At 35.6% G+C, this 22457-nt stretch overlaps 2 protein-coding genes across 3 annotated transcripts in view; both read right to left on the reverse strand.

Annotated features, from left to right (window-relative positions):
• The window catches only part of LOC123310173 (cholecystokinin receptor-like), an 84558-nt gene that overhangs the window by 48296 nt on the left and 13805 nt on the right, over positions 1–22457 (reverse strand). The gene's annotated exons all lie outside the window — the stretch shown is intronic.
• Positions 7997–8642, reverse strand: LOC123310175. The gene has a single exon (XM_044893588.1). It carries the CDS (start codon positions 8615–8617, stop codon positions 8024–8026), a length of 594 nt encoding a protein of 197 aa, XP_044749523.1. The 5' UTR covers positions 8618–8642; the 3' UTR covers positions 7997–8023.

The raw sequence follows: 22457 nt of genomic DNA on the forward strand, positions 1-22457 counted from the left end.
TCAAATTAAATAGGTGACTTGGGACGGTGTATAGTTTTGAAAAATTAGAATTTGTGATTATATAGTTTATATTCGGTGAGGACATTAAATGATGAACTCCTAATACAGCGAAAGTAAATATATTGCAACTCAAATGTAAAAAAACTAAACAAAACAAGGGAACTTTGATTTCTTTCATTCTTTGGTGATTTTTTGTGGAAATAAAGTAAAAAATAATGTCCTGCGAAAAATCGGTATATTTCCTGCTGCCAATGTGCCGCTTGTATCTATTAGGAATTGTCCCAAGTCACCCTAAGAAACAACAAAATAAATGAATGAGATCCGTGTTGCCATTTGATGTGTGAACAACCTTGTTTCATGACATATCTAATATCCCAATATCCCACGTATCCAGAAAAAAAATTACACATACACAAAGTGAAACACATGTACAGAACACTAGAAAGTATAAGGGCCATAAAAAAGGCGCTTTTACTTTCCTGAATTCGTTAATTTTTCCTGTCAATTCAAACGCTCTCGTCACGGCAAACTCAACAGGAATTAATGGTTAAAGTAACCGAAAAGACACTACACAATCTTTTAAGTTTGTCCCTTCACTCATAAATGGTAAGAAACAAAAAAATCTGCAAGGGGGGTAATTGTCCCAAGTTCAGGACTGTCCCAAGTCACCCGAATCTACCTTAATCTCAATACGCTTCCATCATCAAAAAATGTATCCCTTTGAAAATAGTATAGTAGAATCATTGAATTCAACTATCTCCTAATGAATCGTAGAAATTTTACACGAGAATCCATCGAAACATTTTTTTCTCTACTCAAACGCATATGAATGCTGAATTTTGCTCTCCAAGAAACCGCTTTATTGATTAGCTTTATGCGAGATTTTATATGAAAATCGGAATATAAGGTATGTCAACCATGATATTTCATGTCAGCATGTCAATAGAAATGAATTCAAGCGCAAACTCGATATTTTTTTCATCTCCCAATTTATGCAATGGTATGTAATGGAAAAAGTTTTTCATTGATTATCCCCCGAGCCAGTGAGTTATGGACCATAACGTATTTGTTGGAGTTTTACGTTAGTGAAACGGAGTGGCGAAAATGTAGTGACAGATGAAATTATTTTTGTTTAGTCCCATTTGTTCAGTCCAGGATAAACGGTGATTACAGTTCAACCTGACAGAATTGAACGAAACTGTCAAAATTAATTTAGGATCAACTCAAATCTCCGCCTAATCCTCAACTGAGCAACATTATTAATAAATGTTTCGGCTTTGACTGCCAGGTTAATTGCAGGAGAGATTAAATTATCATCAATGTGTTGTTCTTTTTATTTATAATTATAATTTATTAATACATGATATAGCGTATATAGATACAGAATCAAATCTATACACGTCGAATATCATCTATGCTTTAAATGATTATTTGAGGAATTTCATGGAAGAATGTGAATATGCAGTCGTAGTAGAGAGAGACACAAAGGAAAATTCTCTTCCAACATTAGGAAAGGAATTTCTGCGACTTCACGTATTAACTTGTCATGAATCGTCAAGTATGTGGTATCACAGGGGGTAAAGTTTCTAACTCTTGTCAAACTCCACTCCCTATTGAGCTACCCGATATTAAAAGTTTAGGACATACAACATGGAATCGAAGCAATTTCAGAAATGTTGGGAAATGTGAAGGAAGCTCACAGAGAGTATCCACATATACGATATTCTTTTACACAATTGAAAACCTTTTCTTTAATGACATATACCTACTGCTTCACAAAATTTAGGGAAGTTCAGAAATGTTTTGCAATATGAGAAATGTTTCACAGTTTCAGGTGAAAATTTATTCTCAGTATTTGTAGTACCTACCTACCAAATTAGTTCACTCAAAAACTCGAAAAAATAAAGTTCAGTCAAGGGGAATGGCCTTCTCCAACATTAACCACAGCTGGACAACGCCTTTGCATACTTTCGATCAGATTGTTGAAGTAGACTTTTTTTTTGGTGTAGCAGGTGGAAAATCTGCAAGTCAGACGAACCACCCTCTCCTGAGGGGGAACAAGTGTGAGGATTCTCACTCTCCTGAGCTCGAGATCCACTAAAAACCCTTAACTGCTTCTTGAATATTGGTTCCGGGCATTTGCATATAAACCGTTCATCTCTCAGTCGGTTTTCTTCTCGCACATTATCGTGCTGGGATTTATGTGTTTATCCTCTATTGGATAACACTTTATTGGATTTTTCAATAAGTTTCTGTTCTTATTTTAATCTCTTTTGAATTGATCTCTTGGTCTCTTTCGGTAAATTTGCACTCCCCTTTTATCTTCCTCTGGGTCGTAGTACACTAGTCTCCTGAGTTCTTGATTCGGATGGTTTTTCGCTGTTTCGAATAATTTCTCTGCTTTTCTGTTCATTGATATTTATTTATTTATTTCTCAAACAGATTATCCAGCACATCTCATCCTTTATATTAATCCTTCATGCCATACTCTGTCGAATGCTCTGGCGACGTAGACTTCATCAATTTCTTGAAGTTCTTGAAGTGTAAGAGCAAGTTGATGGGAATATGAAGCTGGTTAAATCTGATTCCTATCATGCTCAATGAGACTGAGGTCTGACGGCCGAGGTGAAAGGGCCATATATGCGGAACACCACGAATTTAATGAGCTTCATCAAGAATTATCGCAAGAAGAAGGCGCATTATTGTCCATAAATAGGCACCAAGAAACAAAGGAACAATAATGTCAATGACATGCCCTGTATATCTTCGCATTCTGTTAGCATCAAGGACCAACAATTTTATACTTCCACTGGAACAAATGCCTCTGAACCGATCCGCAATTTCTGAACAGAAATTGGTCCACTATCCGAAAACCTTCCATATCTTGTGAAAAATACAGACCTCCATTGATCGTTTCAATTAAAGTGCATATGATTTTGAGTTAGTGGAATCCTTCTGATAAGTCATAGATATTCTCTAGAAGTCTTCGGCTAATTGTATAAATCGAAACCAAAAAACCAGAAGCATTCAAAAGCCGCTGTGGTAAATTGGACAAGTAGGTACTCAAAGCCTCTCTACGGGTAGACATAGTAAGAAACCGATCTAGTGGAGGAGTGTTAGACCTTGGTCGTCCACTTCTCAGTCTTTCGGTCAATTTACACCTTTGGAACGTTATATTACTAAGGAAATTTGCTTGATCGTAAAGTACGACGACACGTGTCACATTTGCAGACAAATGATTAATCCTTGGTGTTTAATTATTCTCATCATTCGAATCTCTTTGAATTCAACCGAAAAGTTAGATAACAAGCTTCTTCCTCAGAGTTCTAGCATAATAGAAATTCTCGTGAGATGCGTTTGTGGTGCATAATTCGTTGAAGTCGGAGGAAGCAAGAAGTTTTGACATTTTATGCGGTTGTTGGATCTGAGATTTCATTCATATAGAACATAGAGGAGGATCGGGATTTTTGGTGGCCAGAGTTCGAAATATTTGACTGAAATAACTTCTGCTTACCCGGGATATTTCCATAACTTGTTAATGCCTATGAACCTCGTTAGACAAAAAAAATACAGAAAGTTTCACGAAATCCGTTTGGGAGAATGTAGATTCAAAATCCTTAATCCTTCCTGTGTGTGAGCGCATCTACAAAACTTCTGGAAACAAAGAAGATTTCAATTTTGAAGCTATTGATCTGAATTTTGACATGATTAACCATATCCGCAGGGTTAAGAAGCCTCATAATTTAAGGGGAAATTCATTTCATAGGAAAATTAAAATACTTTAATAACAATAAAAAAGAAGCATATAGATATTTCAATTCCTTTCCGAGTAGCTGAAAACTTATATACTGTTTCAAATATATTCGCTTCATCTTGGTTTATGCTTGAGTTATTTCATAAATTCCAAACTTCCAGTATCAAAATACTCGAGCGCCATCCAGCAGCCAACAAGCCAACAAGCGCTCGAGTATATTGATACTGGGTGGAACTTGCCAGCATTTAATATATAGTCAGGAAATTCCGTAACTGTTCTTATCAGAAATGGAATTGTGTTGCTTTGCTTGTATTGTTTATTCCTTCATCTTTTTTCGAATCGGTTCGGCAGATACAGGCTGTTGAAAAACCATAAAAAATGTTATTTTTAGTTCTATCTCACAAACGGTTTCAACGAATGAAATGAATTTTGGAATATAGTTTTTCATTTATTTGATGAATTTTTTATCACTCACGTCTACTAGTTTTCTCATAATGACCATTACGTATCATAAAAATACTAAAAATACAAAGAACCTAACTCTTGAAACTGAGTTGGACTATCGTCGCTATCAAATGAATTTGAACGTTTTGTGAATATTTTTGTCGTATAATACGCCGTTTTCGAGTAATTTGATGTTCAAAAATTGAAAAGTATCTGTAAAATTTGAAAAATGGGGTACCTACTTTGGCTGAAAACAACTCTGTTCAAAAGATCTACAGATGTGTAGTGTCACAGATGTAGCTAGTTATTCTAAAGGTTTTATTGTTTTTCCAGGAGTGCCACAGCTCAGTATGAAAACTCACAATGGCTATATATTTTTGTGAGGAACGCATCGGAAAAAATGGTATAAAAAAAAGTGTTTCTTTTGACCTAAAGAATCTACTGTTAAAATATTTATAGGAGTCAAAGACTCACCCTTTATATATTGATCCGAAAAACTGAAGAAAACTTTGAAACTCTTCGGCAATGCAACAAATAACAAACATTTATCTCGAACGGTTTCCATTAAATGATTTCTAGTTAAAACCAAGATAACCAACCATAAAATTTGTCTGAAAAATTGGCCTACCTCATAAAAGCAAATTAATCTATTATGACAATTGGGATATTTCGAAATCAGAATTTCATTTAGTTTCAGAGTATGATGTAAAAATTTGCCTTCAAAAAAGCAGTGTTTCACCACTTTTGGACTATCCTGTGAAGTCAATAATAATTAGCTTATGCGCTAAGTGAGGTCGACATTCTTCACTCACCCTGTATATCTAACAAGTCAGTAGTTGTTCGATCAAAAAATTAAATCCGTTAGGCCACTGCTAAAAAAATTAAATTCGAATCAGAATCACAGTTCAGAATTAAACCGGCTGTTTGTTCATTATGCAAAACAAAGTTTGCGTACGAACAATATTTGAAGATGAGCGATATCCCATGAATATTTGATGAATGCTTGATATGAATATCGATAAAAGTTATTGATTCACTGATGTACTTTGTTCTTCTGGACCCGATTTACTCTTATCGTTGTTTCGTTAAAACTATGAATAATTTGATCGACAAACTTGTCGGTATTGAAAGGTCAGGATTTCTGTTTATCAGTGGAAGTAGTGGTTCACAAATATATACACTAACATGGAAAATTTGAGTCAAATCAGGAAAAATATTGAAGAGTTAAAAAATTTCATTTGGAAAAAATATTTTTTAACTTGAACTTAAAACAGAACAAAATTTTCGTAATACATCTGTCTGAGAATTAGAGCAGATAAATAACGAACGGAAAAGTAGAATTTCTGTACTTATCTGCAAAGAAGAACTATTTCTCCTGTAAGGGGCAAAAGAGGCAAGATTAATTCATGGATGACATGATAAGAACGATTAGCATTCCTCAATCCTCATATTTCGCGCTCCGTGATCTTCAAAGCTACAATCTCGTCAGAGTGAATAATTTCTCGGTGTTTTCTCCCTTTTTATGAAGTGAAATGCCTTATTCAGTTGCTAGAGTTGTATCCTGATGTTTACATTCTTCCTCTGTTGATCAGATGGTGCATGGAAAATTTTTCAGTCGACCTGGTCTGACCCAACTTTATAGAGGAATATATTTCGTTTCCTCAGTGGAATTGTAAAGTTTACTCTTTCAGCATACGTGCTTTGTTGAATATTAATAGTTGACGTCTGGGAGTAGAGTGCGAAAATATTTTGAAACGTTCTCAGAATAAAATCAACTGCGCACATCTTTTACCCCAGCAATATTGATTCGAAATTAATTCAAAAATGAACTCGCAATTGAACTAAAAAGTGACTTAAATGATATTCACTAGGAACAGTGTTGAACTACTTCACGTGTTTCGCTATCACAATAGCATCTTCAGGTGGATCTGAATCATATGGATATCGAGAGATTATTTTTGTAGTCAAAGGAATGTATTTATGCATAATTGCATCCAAGACCTGTATAAAATGTTAGACATCATTTCAACTGGATCAAATATGCTTCAGATAATCAGTAATATTCTTGAATTTTTTTGTTTGGAATGCTTAACGACGCAAGGTGGGTTTTCAGCCTGTTTTTCTGAAAATACCGTGAAACAGGTTTAACGAAGTTTCGTCATATTATATCTTTCATAAAATTTTTTTTTTTATTTCCATATTAAATGCTGTATAAAACCAAATAGAATATTATTTATGGTGGAACGTATACAGTGCTCGTCAAAATTATGGAACAAATTCATTTTCTAAGAAGAAAAATATTTGGCAACAAAATCCTGGAACAGGTCAATTTTTGTTTCACTTTTACCAAATTTTTATGCATTTTGAAGGATTTTTGTTGCACTCTGCGCCATTCCCATCAACCCTCTAAATTTTTTAAATAGGGAAAGTGGGTCAGGTGGTACTTTTTTGGCAAGGTTTTTGTATCTTCTTTACAGGCGTGCAGAAATTTTCAAGAAAAAATTTTTTTTTTTTAAATTTGTTAGTTCAAAGTGGTTTTCAGTATGTGCACTTCGTCATGGCTCATTTACTTTGAGACGATGGTACCTGATGAAATTTGTCACCGAATGAAAGTCGACCATTAAAGTTTTGTTCATGCACTTTCAACTTTCAACGCCAAGCTCTTTGAGTATTGCATCCAGAACGATGGTTGTCACTTTGAACATTTAATTCAACTTATCTTGCAATGCACAATGATTTTCCGAATGGTACTCCACTGTCGAAATAAATTTCCAATGTCACTCCATTTTTTCTCCATAAAAGAGTTCGTAGGGGTTGAAAGTTGTGCATGAACAAAACTGTAATGTCTAAAATGGTCTGATCAGGTATCATCGTTTCAAAGTAAATGAACCATGACAAAGTGCACATACTGAAAACCTCTTTGAATTAACAAATTTTTCCAAGAAAAAAAATTTTGTTGAAAATTTCTGCACGCCTATAAAGACGATACAAAGACCTTATCAAAAAAGTACTACATGACCCACTTTCCTTATTCAAAAAATGTAGAGGGTTGATGATGATGGCACAGGATGCAACAAAAATCCTTCAAAAATGCATAAGAATTTGGTAAAAGTGAAACAAAAATTGACCTGTTTCAGGATTTTGTTGCCAAATATTTTTCTTCTGAGAATATGAATTTGTTCCATAATTTTGATGAGCACTGTATATAACTTGGAAAATATCCGATTTCTAGGTGTGTGAGAAAGGAAAAATATTGGTTTCAATATTAGTCACTTCAATTATTGATTATATGATTCCAAAGAATGACTCATTTATGTAATAATCTGAGTTCCAATTTGTTCTCCATAAGATCCATTGAAGTAAAGAGATACTTGAAGAGACTGTATTCATTATGATCATTTGATATTATTTGCATATGTATTCTTTTTTGTCCTTAGTTTATGAGTGTTTTTTCTGTTATACTGTGACTTTCCTTTGCTTGATTGGTTTCGATTTAATTTCAACTTGCTATTTCACTTGCTCATTTAATTTAAGATGTATATGTATCACCTCATAAAAATTCAATTGTGGATGCAGTGATTGGACTTTAATTAGTCCGTTGCATTCCTTATTCTTAATAAATAAATGAATAAATATTCAAAAAGTTGTTGTTATTTTTCTTTCATAAGACTCATAAGAGTGCACTTACAGAAATTGATTCATTGCAAAACTGTATAATATAACGATAATCAATGGAATCTAATCTTGTAATTTGAAACACCCTTTATATCCATAGAGCAAATGGGAAGTAAAACTGGATTCGTACGAAATAATATAATAGCTTTATTAATTCTTAATCTCATTTGCTACATCACTCGCAGTCCCCTTAACTACTACCTCAACTTTCTTGACACCATCAATGATGGAATCCAATACTACTTTTGCACTGGCCTCAAGATCATTTCTCAATTTAACGGCGTCAGGTTTGACAGCCCTGATCACTGTGTTGATTGGTTCGATCGCGGCTTGCAAGTTTTTCTCGAAAATTATCTTCAATTCTTCCGCCTTCTTGGTTGCGTCCGGGCCCACTAACTTCTTCAAGGAGTCTGATACTTTAGTCAGGTCGTTTTGCACGGTTTTTATAATATTCTGTAATTCTGGCTTTTTGGCTTCGATTTCTTGGCTCACCTTCTCGAGGAAGCCGTCTATGTTTGCAGCGACTACTTTGGCATCGGATTCGATAATCTTCAACAATTTTTCAGCGCTCAATTCGTTCAAACCAGTGGCGTCCGCGAAACTTCTCAGCAGATCCCGGGCATCTTCAGAGAGTGTATCGATAATAGATTTTTGTGCTGGAACAATTTTAGCATCTTTAGCTACGAGCAATGTGCTCTGAATCATTGTAAGCGCAAGGATTATTAAAGCACTGAACTTTTTCATTTTCTACGGTATCAAAAGAGCAACTGAGGTCCAGAATCCACTGCACGAGTATTTATCAATAACTTATGCATTTCATTTTTTGTTGTACATATCCGTTTTTCTCCGACTATCACAGGGGTCAGTGGTGTGGGATACCCTTTCAGAGAATATTCTTGAGATTCGAAGCAATTAATATGATTCTACTTGGAAAAAACTTTGTTATTCATTTTGAGATATCTTCGAGGATAAAATGATGACTCAGTTGATTGTTGATTTGAAATTATGTTGACAAACATAAAACCTCGATTAATCATCATCGATTCATTATGTTCTCCAGGTTTTAAAATATTTCAGAAAAAAACTTCAGCCAATGGACAAACCCTAGCAAAATCCTTCAAGAAAAGTGAAGCACACACCTTAATCTGCTGCGTCATTTATAAATTGATAATTACCAAAAATAATATTTTTTAATGTCATGTATCAAATTATCATGAATACGAAAACACATTTCATATATAAATTGAGAGATTTACATGTTACTCACAGTGCAATTTTGAGAATTCAGAGTTTTATTTGGAAACGTTTCATCTTCCTATTCAATTTCTTATGTAGAATTCAGTGGCGTAGACCTAAGATTTATTTCAGGCCATGCACCATTAAAAATATAATAATTTATGATATGTACTGAAGTGGTGGACGGAATCTTCCTCTACGCCACTGATTTTGACCTAAAAAAAAGGCCGTACAATGATGCATTTTTTTTTCGATATAACTTAGACTCAAAGAGTAAAAAGCACCGATTTAAAGAGCCGATGAATGAATTTTCACTTAAAACTTGACAACAGGAAAACATGCGGTTTTTTTCATTAACCAACCATCTTTCGAAAAACTAGATCGAAAATGTGCCATCCATATCTCCCTGACTCTCACAGTTACTATTAGAGTTGCTATTTGATTCCATCGAATTTTGCACTTTCTGTATGCGACAAATAATTCTTAAAAGTATTTGAAGGGTAGTTTTGTGAAATAATGTCTGAAATTCATCAGCTATACGTTCTCCAAACGCATATTAATTATACTTCATTCACTTTTATTTTAGCAGTCGGTTGGCCATGAAAATTTGACACATTTCACTCTGTATAGTACGAAAATGTGGGGGGGTTATGACGCTTGTCAAAACATTTTTGGGTTTTAAATCAACGCTAGGTTGCCCGTTCTACGTAAAAGTTTCTGTTATTACGTATTTTATCACAATGTCGAATCTCTTCGGAAAATATGTGACGAACATAATTGAAGTTTATACAAACTGATTGAAGGCATACCAAAACCAGTTATTTGCATGGAAAGTACAAGAGATCAGTATAATATCATAATATGCACTAGCTTGAGGAGAGTTAATGTTCGTTATCTTCTTTGGCTTACATCATTTGTAGATTTCAAAAATATTAACTCGAAGATGAAATGCATATGATGCAGTGGTTGGGAATGGATATCTCCCGAAGGAATTAACAGATAATTACAAGAAGGTTAAATTCTTCAACAAAAATCATCTTGCATCAATATAAGTAAAAGGAATTGAAGGAAGTTTCAAGTTAAGATGCAACTTCACCGTTGAACAAAAATTTCACATGAATAAACAAGTAACAGGGCAACTTGCGCGTATTTGTGGCTATTCATCTTAATACATTGATGTAATAATAATAATTATAGGTATTTATTAGTACCTTAAGACATTTACATTTTATAGGACAAGTCAAATGAAAAATCTCCGATGACATTTATCGAAAATCCTGTAGTAAACTTTTCGCATTAATTCACTCAAACATAAAATTCTCAAATGCAACCACTTTTTTGGGTCTCCCAATAGAAGGAAATTCTTTGTCATCCTCTTCATTCACAATCTTTCTGATTGTGGAAATATCCAGCTGAAATATATGCCGTTTAGATTCAGATGAGACATTATATAAATTCTCTTACATTGAATATGTTCGCTACTGTCTGACATATTGTGGATTTTAGAATATCAGGGTATAACTATTTGAATGAGCGGACCTGAATTCGTGAATTCTAAATAGCACTTCCTGAAACCCTGTCTCTTTTTCAATCACTTTCGGCATTTTCGTAATAAAAATTGATATTAGTTGTGGCAACGGCGTTATGACATTAACGACATTTCATGAGTGCCAACCTAACTTCGTTCTAGTTACAAAAACTTGAAAAAATTATTTCATGGCCAACCGACTGCTAAAATAAATTTGAATGAAGTATACATATTTTCATTAGGAGTGTTGGTAATGATAGGGTTGTGAAACTAAAATTTTATCTGTTAATTTTTTAGCTCTCATACCGCAAAATGAATGTTTTTCGATTACCCTTTTTTGGAACTGAAGATGATCAAGATTTCTCTCATTAACCTTGAAAAAATATAAACATTACTGTATCTAGTACCAAAACGTCCAACGAGATACTTCTTGGGGAAAAATCCAACAAATAATTCCAAGCAGACAATATATTTCGACTTTCATCTTGTTATTTGTGGAATTCAATACTATCAACAATCCGCACAGAGAAGGGAGACAGGAACTTATAAACAGGAAAAATATGAACCAGAAAAAATGTTTTTGTGAAAAAATCGATAAATTTCAGTTAGAGTTCAGATATCTGTGTCATCTCATAGAAATTTGTTGTCCATATCAGTGGTTTAAGAGATCCCAGATAAGGCCCAAATATACCGGATGTCATGGAAGAATTGGTACCATTAGTGGAGTGCTTTCATTCCGATGCTTCGAAAGATAACACCATTTATTGAAGTTAGATAAAGAGTGTCTCCGATACCATGTCGCCCTCATCAAGAAATGGCTTGAGAACAAAGACCGTCGTAAATTCTTCTGATAAAGGGATGGTATATATTGAGCAGAGAAAAGGGAAACATTCAGTTCACTTTCAATCGTAAACTGTGCATCATCAAAATGAACAAATTCATTGCTCTCACTCTCGTGTCCTTCATCGCCCTGCAGGCTTCTTTGGCAACTGCCAAAGCTGTCCCTGCCCAAAAATCGGCGATCGAAACCCTTTCCGAAGATGCCCGCAACGTCGTTAAGAGTTTCGCCGACGCCACTGGACTCAGCACATTGACCTCCGAAAAAGTTATCCAAACCATCGAGACTGACGCCAAGAAAGTAGCAGCCAACATCGACAGTTTCGTCGAGAAGGTGAAGAAGGATGTCGATGCCAAAAAGCCAGAGGTAGAGAAGGTCATCAAATCGGTGAAAACTGAACTGACCAAGACTTCGGAAGCTCTGAAAAAATTGGCAGGACCGGACGCTACGAAAAAAGTGGAAGAAATCACCAAAACGCTGGAGAAGAATTTGAACGCTGCCATCGATCAGGTGAACAAAGTGGTCAAGGCTGTACAGCCTGACGCTGAAAAACTGAAGACTGATCTCGAAGCCAGTGGCAAGGAAGTTTTGAAATCCATCGTTGATGGAGCCAAAAACATCGCCAAAACCGTTGATGAAACGGTGAAGAAGGTCCAGAAATCCATTTAAATTGCATTAATTTGTAATTAATTTAAATAAAAATTCTGAAAATTGAGCTTTCTCTGTAGTACGCACATATTACCCAAAGGAAATTTCAGGAAAAGATGAAAAAACAGTTTCTTCATTCAATATATCGAGAATCTTCAATTTTTTAGGGCATTATTGAATCTATTTCATGTTTATTGTCAGAAAACGAAGGTTTACCCGTCTACTTTCCTTTTATTTGTAACTTTTATGATAAAGGGATGGAAAAAGTACGATAAAAACCAAATTCCATAATCTCAATGAACCTTATTCTCTAATATTTTATTCAAATTTGTTAGGATTCATTCTTTTCTGAGAACGCGACAATTTTTGCATATTTGCATACTTTCTGACTTAATAATCTATTAAATATCAATATTCATAAAAATATTGAGTAAATCAGTCCATACATAAATGAGTTACCACAGCTCGAAGATAGATATATACAAACATATAGACGAAGCTTTAGGCCTCAGACTCAATATCGACAAAACCAAAATCCTGGTAAGTCCCCCAGAAAGCCTTCAAACACATATCAGCCTGGAGAATGAAACCCTAGAACAGGTCGAGCAGTTCAAATACTTGGGAAGCTCCAAAAAACTAGGGCTAACCTAGACACGGAAATACACACCCGTATCAATTCAGCATCACCGGCATTCTGGAAGCTAAAGGTCAGAGTGTTTCAAAATCACGACCTGAATCTTAAGACCAAGACAGCTGTTTACAAAGCAGTCGTCCTCCCAACGCTTCTTTACGGAAGCGAAAGCTGGATGCCCTACAGGCAACATATAAAACAGCTTGAACAAACGCAATAACGTCATCTAAGACAGATAATGCACATCAGATGGTTCCACGAAGTTTCGAATGCAGAAGTCTTGCAACGCGCGAGTTGTACGACAATTGAGACTCAAGTAACGAGGCCCCGACTCAGATGGAGCGGCCACATTCTAAGGATGCAAGACACAAGACTCCCCAAAATAGCTCTGTATGACGAATTGGCAGAGGGAGCCCGGAAACCAGGAGGCCAGTATAAGCGGTTTAAGGATACACTACATCAATCCCTAAAATCAATTAATGCCAATCATAACTGGGAACAACTAGCGTTAGACAGGTCACAGTGGAGATCTATGGAGCACAGTTCTAATGGAGACTCGAGAAGAATTCAGCGGCTGCCAGATCTGGTTGGTGACTATCCATGCCCGGAGCGTGGAAGGATCTGTAGGTCACGGTTGGGTCTCTTCAGTCACAGGAGGGCGCACAAGCCCCAAGAAATTATAAGTCTGTTATTTTTTTATGTCTTTTTGTAGATTAATTCCCGGTAACGGGATACAGCAATGAATGAATGAGTTGGCCATGTATTGGCTCCTTTTCTTAAAACTCATGGAGGACACGTCTGAATCAGATGCTTTCAACCCTACCCTGCATAAACAGCATCCATTATCATCTACGTGTTCAATTGGCTTCACTTCATCGGTGAAAAAATAAACTGAAATAATTTCTCTACCTACCAATAATTTTTTCACTCACGTAAGCGTTCCATTAAGTCTTTTGGTGTTTCCTGCAGATGTTCAACAATAATAATTCAGAAGTTTCCAATGAGAAATCCAATTACGTCCACCCAAGCAGGCTGTCCTGTTCCCCATTTAATGATCTGAAAATTCGTTGAAGGAAACCGCTGACTGAAAATATTTTATTCATTCGTTTCCCATGTTGGACTTTGCGAAATCGATATTTCCAGTTTCATTTAATGTTTTCGCGATCAATGAATTGGGAAAACTTATTTTTTCCTTTCCAAAAGTTATCTTTTAAGTGAATGAGGAGTTGTTGATGCGAACAATAGGTTCGCGAAAACCAGGAGCATATCTTGTGCCTCTTCTATAATAAACCTCATCATTATCTCAACACAGAGAAGTGGATGAAATGAAATGTACCTTAAACACGCATGCAATACAATATTTTCTCAAATTCACTCTCATTTAGAAGCAGAAATAGGGAGGTGTTGAATGCTTTCTGCCTATTTTCGATTGTTCTTGGAAATGTGTGAAGTTAATGAAAAATTGAGGAATTCTGCTAAAGCGCATCAACAGTAAAGTTTCTTGGTAATGATGTGTAAATAATCTTGATCCCTTTCGAAATATTTCACATGCTCTCTATGGATTCAAAGATACTGCCATTAGGATAATGATCTGATATAATATTTCCTCTTTGCTAAAAAAATAATGTTATCTCCTGCGAGACGTTATAGTCGAGACAGAACGGAAGTAATTCACTGTCCCTAATGGTTTCAAGGGTTTGTTTATTATAGAAGTTAAGTTCGTAACAACGCAGAATTTTAGTAACTTAAACTTATCGTAAACAATCTCGTTCGAACTATCCAGCATTCCGAGCTAACCCTAATGATGTTCTAGTCTAGCAATTTGTGATCCCGGTGTTTACTTTTTTCCCCAGAAATTACTGGTTCGACATTGACGTTTTTTGGAACCGGCGTGGACGTGTATCGATGAGAATTAGACTTGTCCCAAAAATTTTTGAACGTAGAAAGTGGAACGAGACAATAAGAGTCTTTTTGTTCCGTGTGTTTATTTTTACACTTTGGTCGCAAGAGAACAAATCAGAACAAACTTTCTTTTCCAAATTTTTCGAAAACTAAAGCTTGGTCTTTCTCATCAAACATTGCCTACACAGAAATAATTATTGCCTTTGGTAGAATATACAGTACACTAAATAATTTCTTGTGGATGCCAACTGATTAGACAGCTACATAATGATGTCGTAAATAACCTACCGATTTTATTGATGTTTAGTAATTGCATTAAGAGAAAGAGTAAATGAATTTTGCCGATTGGTGTGTCATTTTGAATTGAATTGTATCCATATTCTCTATTTAATTATGTGATTAGGCAATTTAGACACTGGAGAATGGAGTTCAGGAAGAGATATATTCCATCGAAGCTAGAATTTCTTTATGATTCAAGCGAAATATAGTTGAGGATCATCATCTAATGTTTACAGGTCGAAACACTTCAAGAATTGTATTGAACTCCAATAGCAAGGATAGTTTCAGGCAGGCGAACTCATGGCTCCTACATGACTCTCTTCAAATCGTTTTGCTCGTTGTTCAGCAATGTCTAGGAGTTCTGTAATCATCAGATATTACAGATATTCTTCCGCCGGTACAGAACCTGCAATCGTCAGTTTTTGTTACCGCTATATCAAATCTCGTTTGATGCAGATATCAGTCGTATATCTAAACTTCTTTACAAGATGGCTTAACAGAAAATTCTCCTCTGAATGGAGCACAGGAAGTGGTCGAGGCAGTCAAGGCTCTCATCGGGAATTCAGTGATCCCTAAGCCTGAGGAGGACAAATTCCTGGACCTTGAGTAGAAACAGCTGAGTCTGGTGACTGGTGCAATGACTGGCCACCTCTTCAATACAAATTTTAAGAACATTGGAAATACCAGTACCTTTGTGCTGCTGGTGCAAGAGCACTGATGAAACTGTTGAACCTGTAGTCACCGTACTGAGTTAAAGACAGCATACCTTGAAAACCCTATACCCACTATTCTTAAGGAGGGAGGGACTTCTCTCTTCAAACTCGTGGGCAATTTGTCCGCATGTCTCAGGGTATGAGCCGCTCCAACTGCATGCAAATTAACAATGAGCCATAAGGCCTCAGTTTGGTCCGCATGTAAAGAATAAGAGGTATATTGACTTCTTAACTTTCCTTTTTTTGAATGATGAAAGCTCCTGCCAGATTCTGAGGCAGCACTAGGCTAGAGCTACCCCAGGTGATTCGTCATGAGAATGAACAGGCCACCCTTTTTCCATTTAGAGCACCAACTTGGGGACATTTGTTTCCTTTTCCTGGCAGGGGAGCTAAGTATATTTTATTTACCTCTAGACCAATGATCATCATGTCTAAAACCCATTCTGACTTCTTCGAATGACATATTGGATGTGTAGTTGAAGCCATCGACAAACTGAACAAAGACAGATAAAATGAAACACTTCGCCTGAACATCAATCATTGCCTTAGCAGTGTGCTTTGCTAAATGAGTTTTTCAGCGACGAACTGATGTCCATCTTCTTGATGCCCCAATCCATTGCAGAAGAATTGTAGCGATATATTCCCCATTCCATTTCGACTCGGTTTTTTCAACCTCGCAATATTTCCAAACTCTCATAAACGAGACAAACTTCTCATATTTATCAACCGAGCAGACGTTGATCGTGAAGATATAAAGACCGGCGTAATAAAAGAGTGAAATATCCTTTCAGGATATCCGAATCCACAACTGCAGTCTCGTCCTCGAATTCAACTCAATTCCGTAATGAAAATTAGCGGTATATCTCAATGAGAAGAGTTAAACGGGAGCTTGAGGATGAAATGAGTACATAAAAAATTATGAGTAACCATCAGACGGAAGATGAGAGTTGGAAATCTCCTTTGAAACGCGACTACAGCGGGTGTTGAAACGGAGTCCTCGCCGGTCCTTCAAAAGCCCCCTCAATCTCTCCTGTCCTTATATCATTAAGTCTGAACTTTCTAGACTGAAGGTGGGTAAATTGAAATCGGGAAAGTCTATCGAGCATTCATTTGATAAGGGTGGGTGTTTTGAGACACTCGATAATACCTAACCCAATTTGGGTTTCCGAAGTACTTGCAAAGCTTTGTATCCATGCGATTTCAGTTATTTTCACTTTGATGATACAGTATATTTTTTTCGATCTCGCTCGTTAAAAGAAAATAAGCTTATAGAACCTCTCCAAAATACCTTATTCTTTTGCGCAAAGGTGATGCAGAAAAAGAGAGAAATTCTAATTTGTAAAATAATTCGCCGAGAACTCTCGAATAATAAGCTTTAGCTCTACGATGATTTTTCTGGGAGGTACGCGTGTCAAAATTTGATTATAGAAAGAAAAAAGGTTTTATGATGTATGTACTTGCAGCGGTGAAGAAAGCGTCTGCAGTTTTCCAACGATGTAAAAAGACATATTCAGGTGTACATACTCGGGCGTGTCAGATTAAGATACTGTATATGCCCTACGTATCTCTGATAAATAATTTATGTTAATCTGACAGTTTGCGTGGTGGGGCTAGCCGTACGGAAGAGTTGAAAATGGTAAAAAAAAAATTTCTCAAGCGTGTCAGATTTTTAGAGGATATGTTGCTATTCACATGAATGTTACACGAGAAAAAAATTCAATACTTTTTCCTGCTTTTCGATTCTCTGTTGAATTTTAAGTAAGCTGGGTTACCACATTCTCTAGTTCTTTTTTCATGTCTAATCCAAATCTGAAAACAGAATCGGCCTATCATTTTTAGATTTCGAGTTATAAACAAAAATTGAGATTTTTATGATTCCGAAAAGTTCTCATAACTTGAACCTTCTTAGACACTTTCATACGTAGAATTTACTGACAAAAGTTTTTTTTTCAATTCGAAAATAACAAATTCAATAAGAGCTTGCATTTAAAAAAATGAAAGTTCACCTAATGATTCGAAATGAAAAAATATTTTGAGCCCATCAGTGGATTTCACGTAAAAAGTGCCTGTAGAAGGTTCAAATTTCAGATTTGTTACTTCAAAGACAGAAAAGTTATAAGAACTTTACGAAATTGTCAAACTCAAAAACGAAGTATCGTAGGAGGCTGCGGTTTTCACCATTCTTTGCTTCTCCGAAAATGAGCTCGGAATTGTGTCATCCGTTTTCTTCTAGCTGCTATAGTTCTCGAGATCCTCTCAGTAGAAAACGAATTTTGACCACCCTGTACAGTCATCGCCATATATCTCAAAAATATTCCAACGAAGAAAGAATTGCTTCAGACAAAATTTGTAGAAAATGTTATGATCTATAACTTTTATGATGAATGAGAAAACAATTTGAAGCCCAGGAGATGAAATAATGAAAAAAACTGATTTTTGTGACATTTATGGTCAATTTTCATTGATTCGGCTTGCAGAAACTGTCAGATTATATTTTTTCCGTTATTCTTGTATCATTAGGTTCAAATTAAGAAAAAAATCCACAGCGCTCGAGAATGTACTCGTGACGTTTCCCTAAATTGTTAGATTGAGAGAATATATACCTTTCAACGTAATTAACCACATATAGAGACATATATCTCAATTTGACACGCTCGAGTATGTACAATGATGGTTTTTTTTTACTTTTCTGACATCTCCAATATCGATTCGAGATAATTTTTTATTTTAATTGTTTTTCGAGACAATTGAAGCAACACCCAACTGTAAGTTACAATTAATGTAGATTAATCACAATGTGTTAATTGTGACGTAGGTAAAATAAATTTCAATTACAATTCAATTAATCACGATTAATTTTCAATCAATCAATTAGTGGATCGACTGAAATTTTAATTGATTTCGATAACGCTCAAACTGAGCCCCCCAAAATGACACTGCTTTATGCCATCTTATATCCGCGAAACAGGAAGCTCAAAGCGTTTACTCTCCGAGATCTTTGAATCAATTTTCATCGAAAATTTTGTAACTCTATTCCGTTCCGATTACGATATCTCCTCCATTTCAGAAGATCGATTATACCTAATTATCCAGCTTTCAGTTCCTCTGAGAGTATTCCGCAAAGTTCTTCCTATCTCACAAATTCAATTATCTAATTCGCATTTATATAATTTCCAATATTGGTCGATTACTGGAGACTCCCCAAATCTGTTTCCTTATCGGAACGAATTATCATTCTCCTCCTCGCATCCGCCCTGGCTAATATTTTTCAACAAGCATCGATCTTATCAAAGAATTCGGACGTAAAACGTTCCAGGTAACAGCTCCTTCAGCGCTAAGAGGTAGAACAATCTCATTCGTATTCCATTTTCGTTTCATTCGCCACAATATAAATAACTCCCTTGGGTTCGAATTTGGGTGGAATTCATGAATGGAAAGGAGAGGTTGAAGTTATTTTTTTTCCAATATGAAGGCGATAGAGGTGGCGTATTTCAAATAAGCCATTGATGAAGAACATGTGCTACGTGTGCTTCAGTTGACTCTTTTTGAAATCTGTTATGTCGCCTACTCGCCTTATTTCTTATTGAATGGTTTTAGCGGGAAAACTGTAGTTGTTACACATTATTCCTGCAACTTTTTTCTGAAACAATAATAAAAATTGTTAGTAGGAAATGCTGCTACCCACGAAGTGATGCACTATATGACAGTACAAGTTTTTTGAAAATAATATGGCCTATCAAATAATATTGTGATTACGTTATTGCGTTGAATAACTACAATTCAGAGATTCTTTAAGAATTCGTCTGATATAGACTCCGAACCGAAGTTATGATTTTAAAGTTTCATTTTTGGTTCATTGTCAGGCAACAATTTTTCTATTTGATTTGCTCCTGACAAATTGGTGCAAGAATGTATGCAGTAGCAAATCAATTATTTCAATTTTTCAATTGATTTTGTTTTAGAGACTGGGAGTGAAAACCCTAAAGAGAAGCTGCAGAAGCCCTCCCAGATTGAATTTTGATAATCGGTAATTGTACGAACAAGAAATTACGATACTTCATCAAAAATGTGACGACCAGCCGCAGTCTCCGCTACTCCAGATCATCTCCATCACCATCACTGCTTTATCGCTTTACCGAGAGTAAATCTACTAAAATACTCAAAAACAAAACTATCGGTGCGATCAAACTTATAATTTCTTAGGGCTACTTGCTACTGTGTGCCCTCCTGTGACTGAAGAGACCCAACCGTGACCTACAGATCCTTCCACACTCCGGGCATGGACAATCACCAACCAGATCTGGCCGCCGCTATATCCTTCTCAAGTCTCCATTATAACTGTGGACCAAAGACCTCCACTGTGACGTGTCTAAGCTAGTTGTTCCCAGTTATGATTGGCATTAACTGATTTTAGGAATTGATGCAGTATATGCTTAAACAGCTTATACAGGCCTCCTGGTTTCCGAGCTCCTTCTGTGAATTCGCTATACAGAGCTATTTTGGGGAGACTTGTGTCTTGCATCCTCAGAATGTGGCCGCTCCATTTGAGTCGAGCCCTCGTTACTTGAGTCTCAATTGTTATACAACCCCCGCGCTGCAAGACTTCTGCATTTGAAACTTTGTGGAACCATCTGATGTGCATTATTTGTCTTAGATGACAGCTTTAGTTTCCGTAAAGAAGCGTTCGGAGGACCACTGCTTTGTAAACAGCTGTCTTGGCCTTCAGATTGAGGTCGTGATTTTGAAACTTGCTGAGCCAGATAATGAATCATGGAATACCATGAAGTTTAAGTTTAATAGAAGTAACCTTCATAACAGCCAACCACCAAGATTAATTACGCTTGAAAATACTAAAACCAGATAATGTGAAGTTATTGAGTATTTGTCAAAAACCTTTTTATGATTTATTCAACGAATCTTTCATAATATCGAATATCGATTTATTTTTTTCTTCGCTGGGCAAATACTCTCATTTTTTCCCTTACCTTACTGTAAATTCATTTTAGCTAGAATGAAAAATAGAACTCCAAATACTATTCCAATCGATTTTCGACATCTTTTCCATTATTAAGTATTTTGCCTACATGTTTTTGCAGTCTAAAAATGTCAGAAATCGGAAATGAATAAAGAAATAATAATAAAAAGATAACCACTGCTTCCTGAACAGAGTTATCAGAAAGCTTATCTCTCCAAACCAAACAGAAGTCAGATTTATCTGAATATGTGTTAATCTTGATAAGATCATGTTTATAGGGGAACTGACACCACTCCGATGATGATAAGACCTCCCTTCGTTTCTAATCAAGCTGAAACAACGACAACAATTAAAGAAATCAGAGTTATTCCATCTATTCCAGCTTCACTGGCTGTGAATTAATTAAACTGAGATCCAGATTAATCTAATTTGTACCCTTTCAGCTCAGGAGAATGGTGACGGTAGATTGTTTATCGATTGTAATACTGTCAGTAATTCGTTTATAATTCATAAACTGCTGCAATACGGCAAAATTTCTGTAGGATAATATTAAATAAATATTACAAAATAGAAAGGACGCATTTTCAGCCAATAAGTACTTGAATCTCTGAAGAGAACTAGGTAACTCCATAGCTCAAATGGACTAAAGCGAATTGTAGCTCTCTAGGTACTAATTTATCGTCAGAAGAGAGCTAGTTATTTTTTAAAGAGAAACATATTGTACAAAAATTTATGGATAAAAGTTGATAATTTAAAGAATGTGGGGGAATATGAGGGAATATAAAGCATTTTTTCTAGTGTTGCTTTGAAATGTTGATTGATTTATTTTTATTCATCTACATGCTGAAACACAGTCTAGTGTGGACAGTGTCCTCTTGATTGAAAAAACCTTCTTCATATAACTTTTAATGAAATGAATATCTTTTTATATACTGTTTGTCATACTGTTGATTTTTGAAAGCTATTATGAACAAATTAATGGCATTAAAGCTACTCCTAATATCTTTCTACATATCATGAAGAAGGATTTGTAGTTTTTATTACGAAATAATTTCTAATTTTTGTACTGATTAAATGATTTTCACAAAAATGAGTTTCTAAACCACGACATGTGTTTCGCTATCACAATAACATCTTCAGGTGGTTGAAGGTGAACTAATTTTTGTTTTCAAATTGTCTCACTGAATATCAATATATTCAAGGAAATTCATCTATTTCCTTTTGAATCATCAAGACATTCATCCATATAATCATAAATATTCAGTGAGGAATTTATAAATCAACAAGTGCTAGAGGAAAGTTGTTCAATTTCCATTCTTCGTGTCATTTTCATGAACGGTTGTGTTCCTAAAAGTATTCGACTTCATTTGAATAATTGTTTCATTTAACGTTTGCCTTCAAATTACCCTAAAAAAAAAACTCGTTTTCAGTGCAATCAACAATTTGAACCATGACAAATTTAGTATTTACTCATTATTAATCCTTCAAATTTAGACATACGAACTACGGCAGTGGCATGAAGGATTGAAAAACGAACAACCTTACTTACGTATCACGATGGAAGTTGAACCTTAGCGGAATTGAATTATAAATAACCCCACTCGAGAAATTTGAGGTGGGCGTTGTTCACTCTTGATGGATCTTCTCCAATTCCGAAATGAGATTTCGACAAACTTAGTGAAATCCGTTCCCCACGGATGACTCTACTTCTTATCTATCTGTTTCATGTCTCAAGTAAGTGTATGTGTATGCAAGGATGGAATTTATGTTGTTTAAGGATTCTCATGATGATGAAAAACCAGATACATCGGACAATTTCCGAGCACTAAGGATC

Source organism: Coccinella septempunctata, chromosome 3 (genome assembly GCF_907165205.1).
Source record: "Coccinella septempunctata chromosome 3, icCocSept1.1, whole genome shotgun sequence".
Taxonomy (NCBI): Eukaryota; Metazoa; Arthropoda; class Insecta; order Coleoptera; family Coccinellidae; genus Coccinella; species Coccinella septempunctata.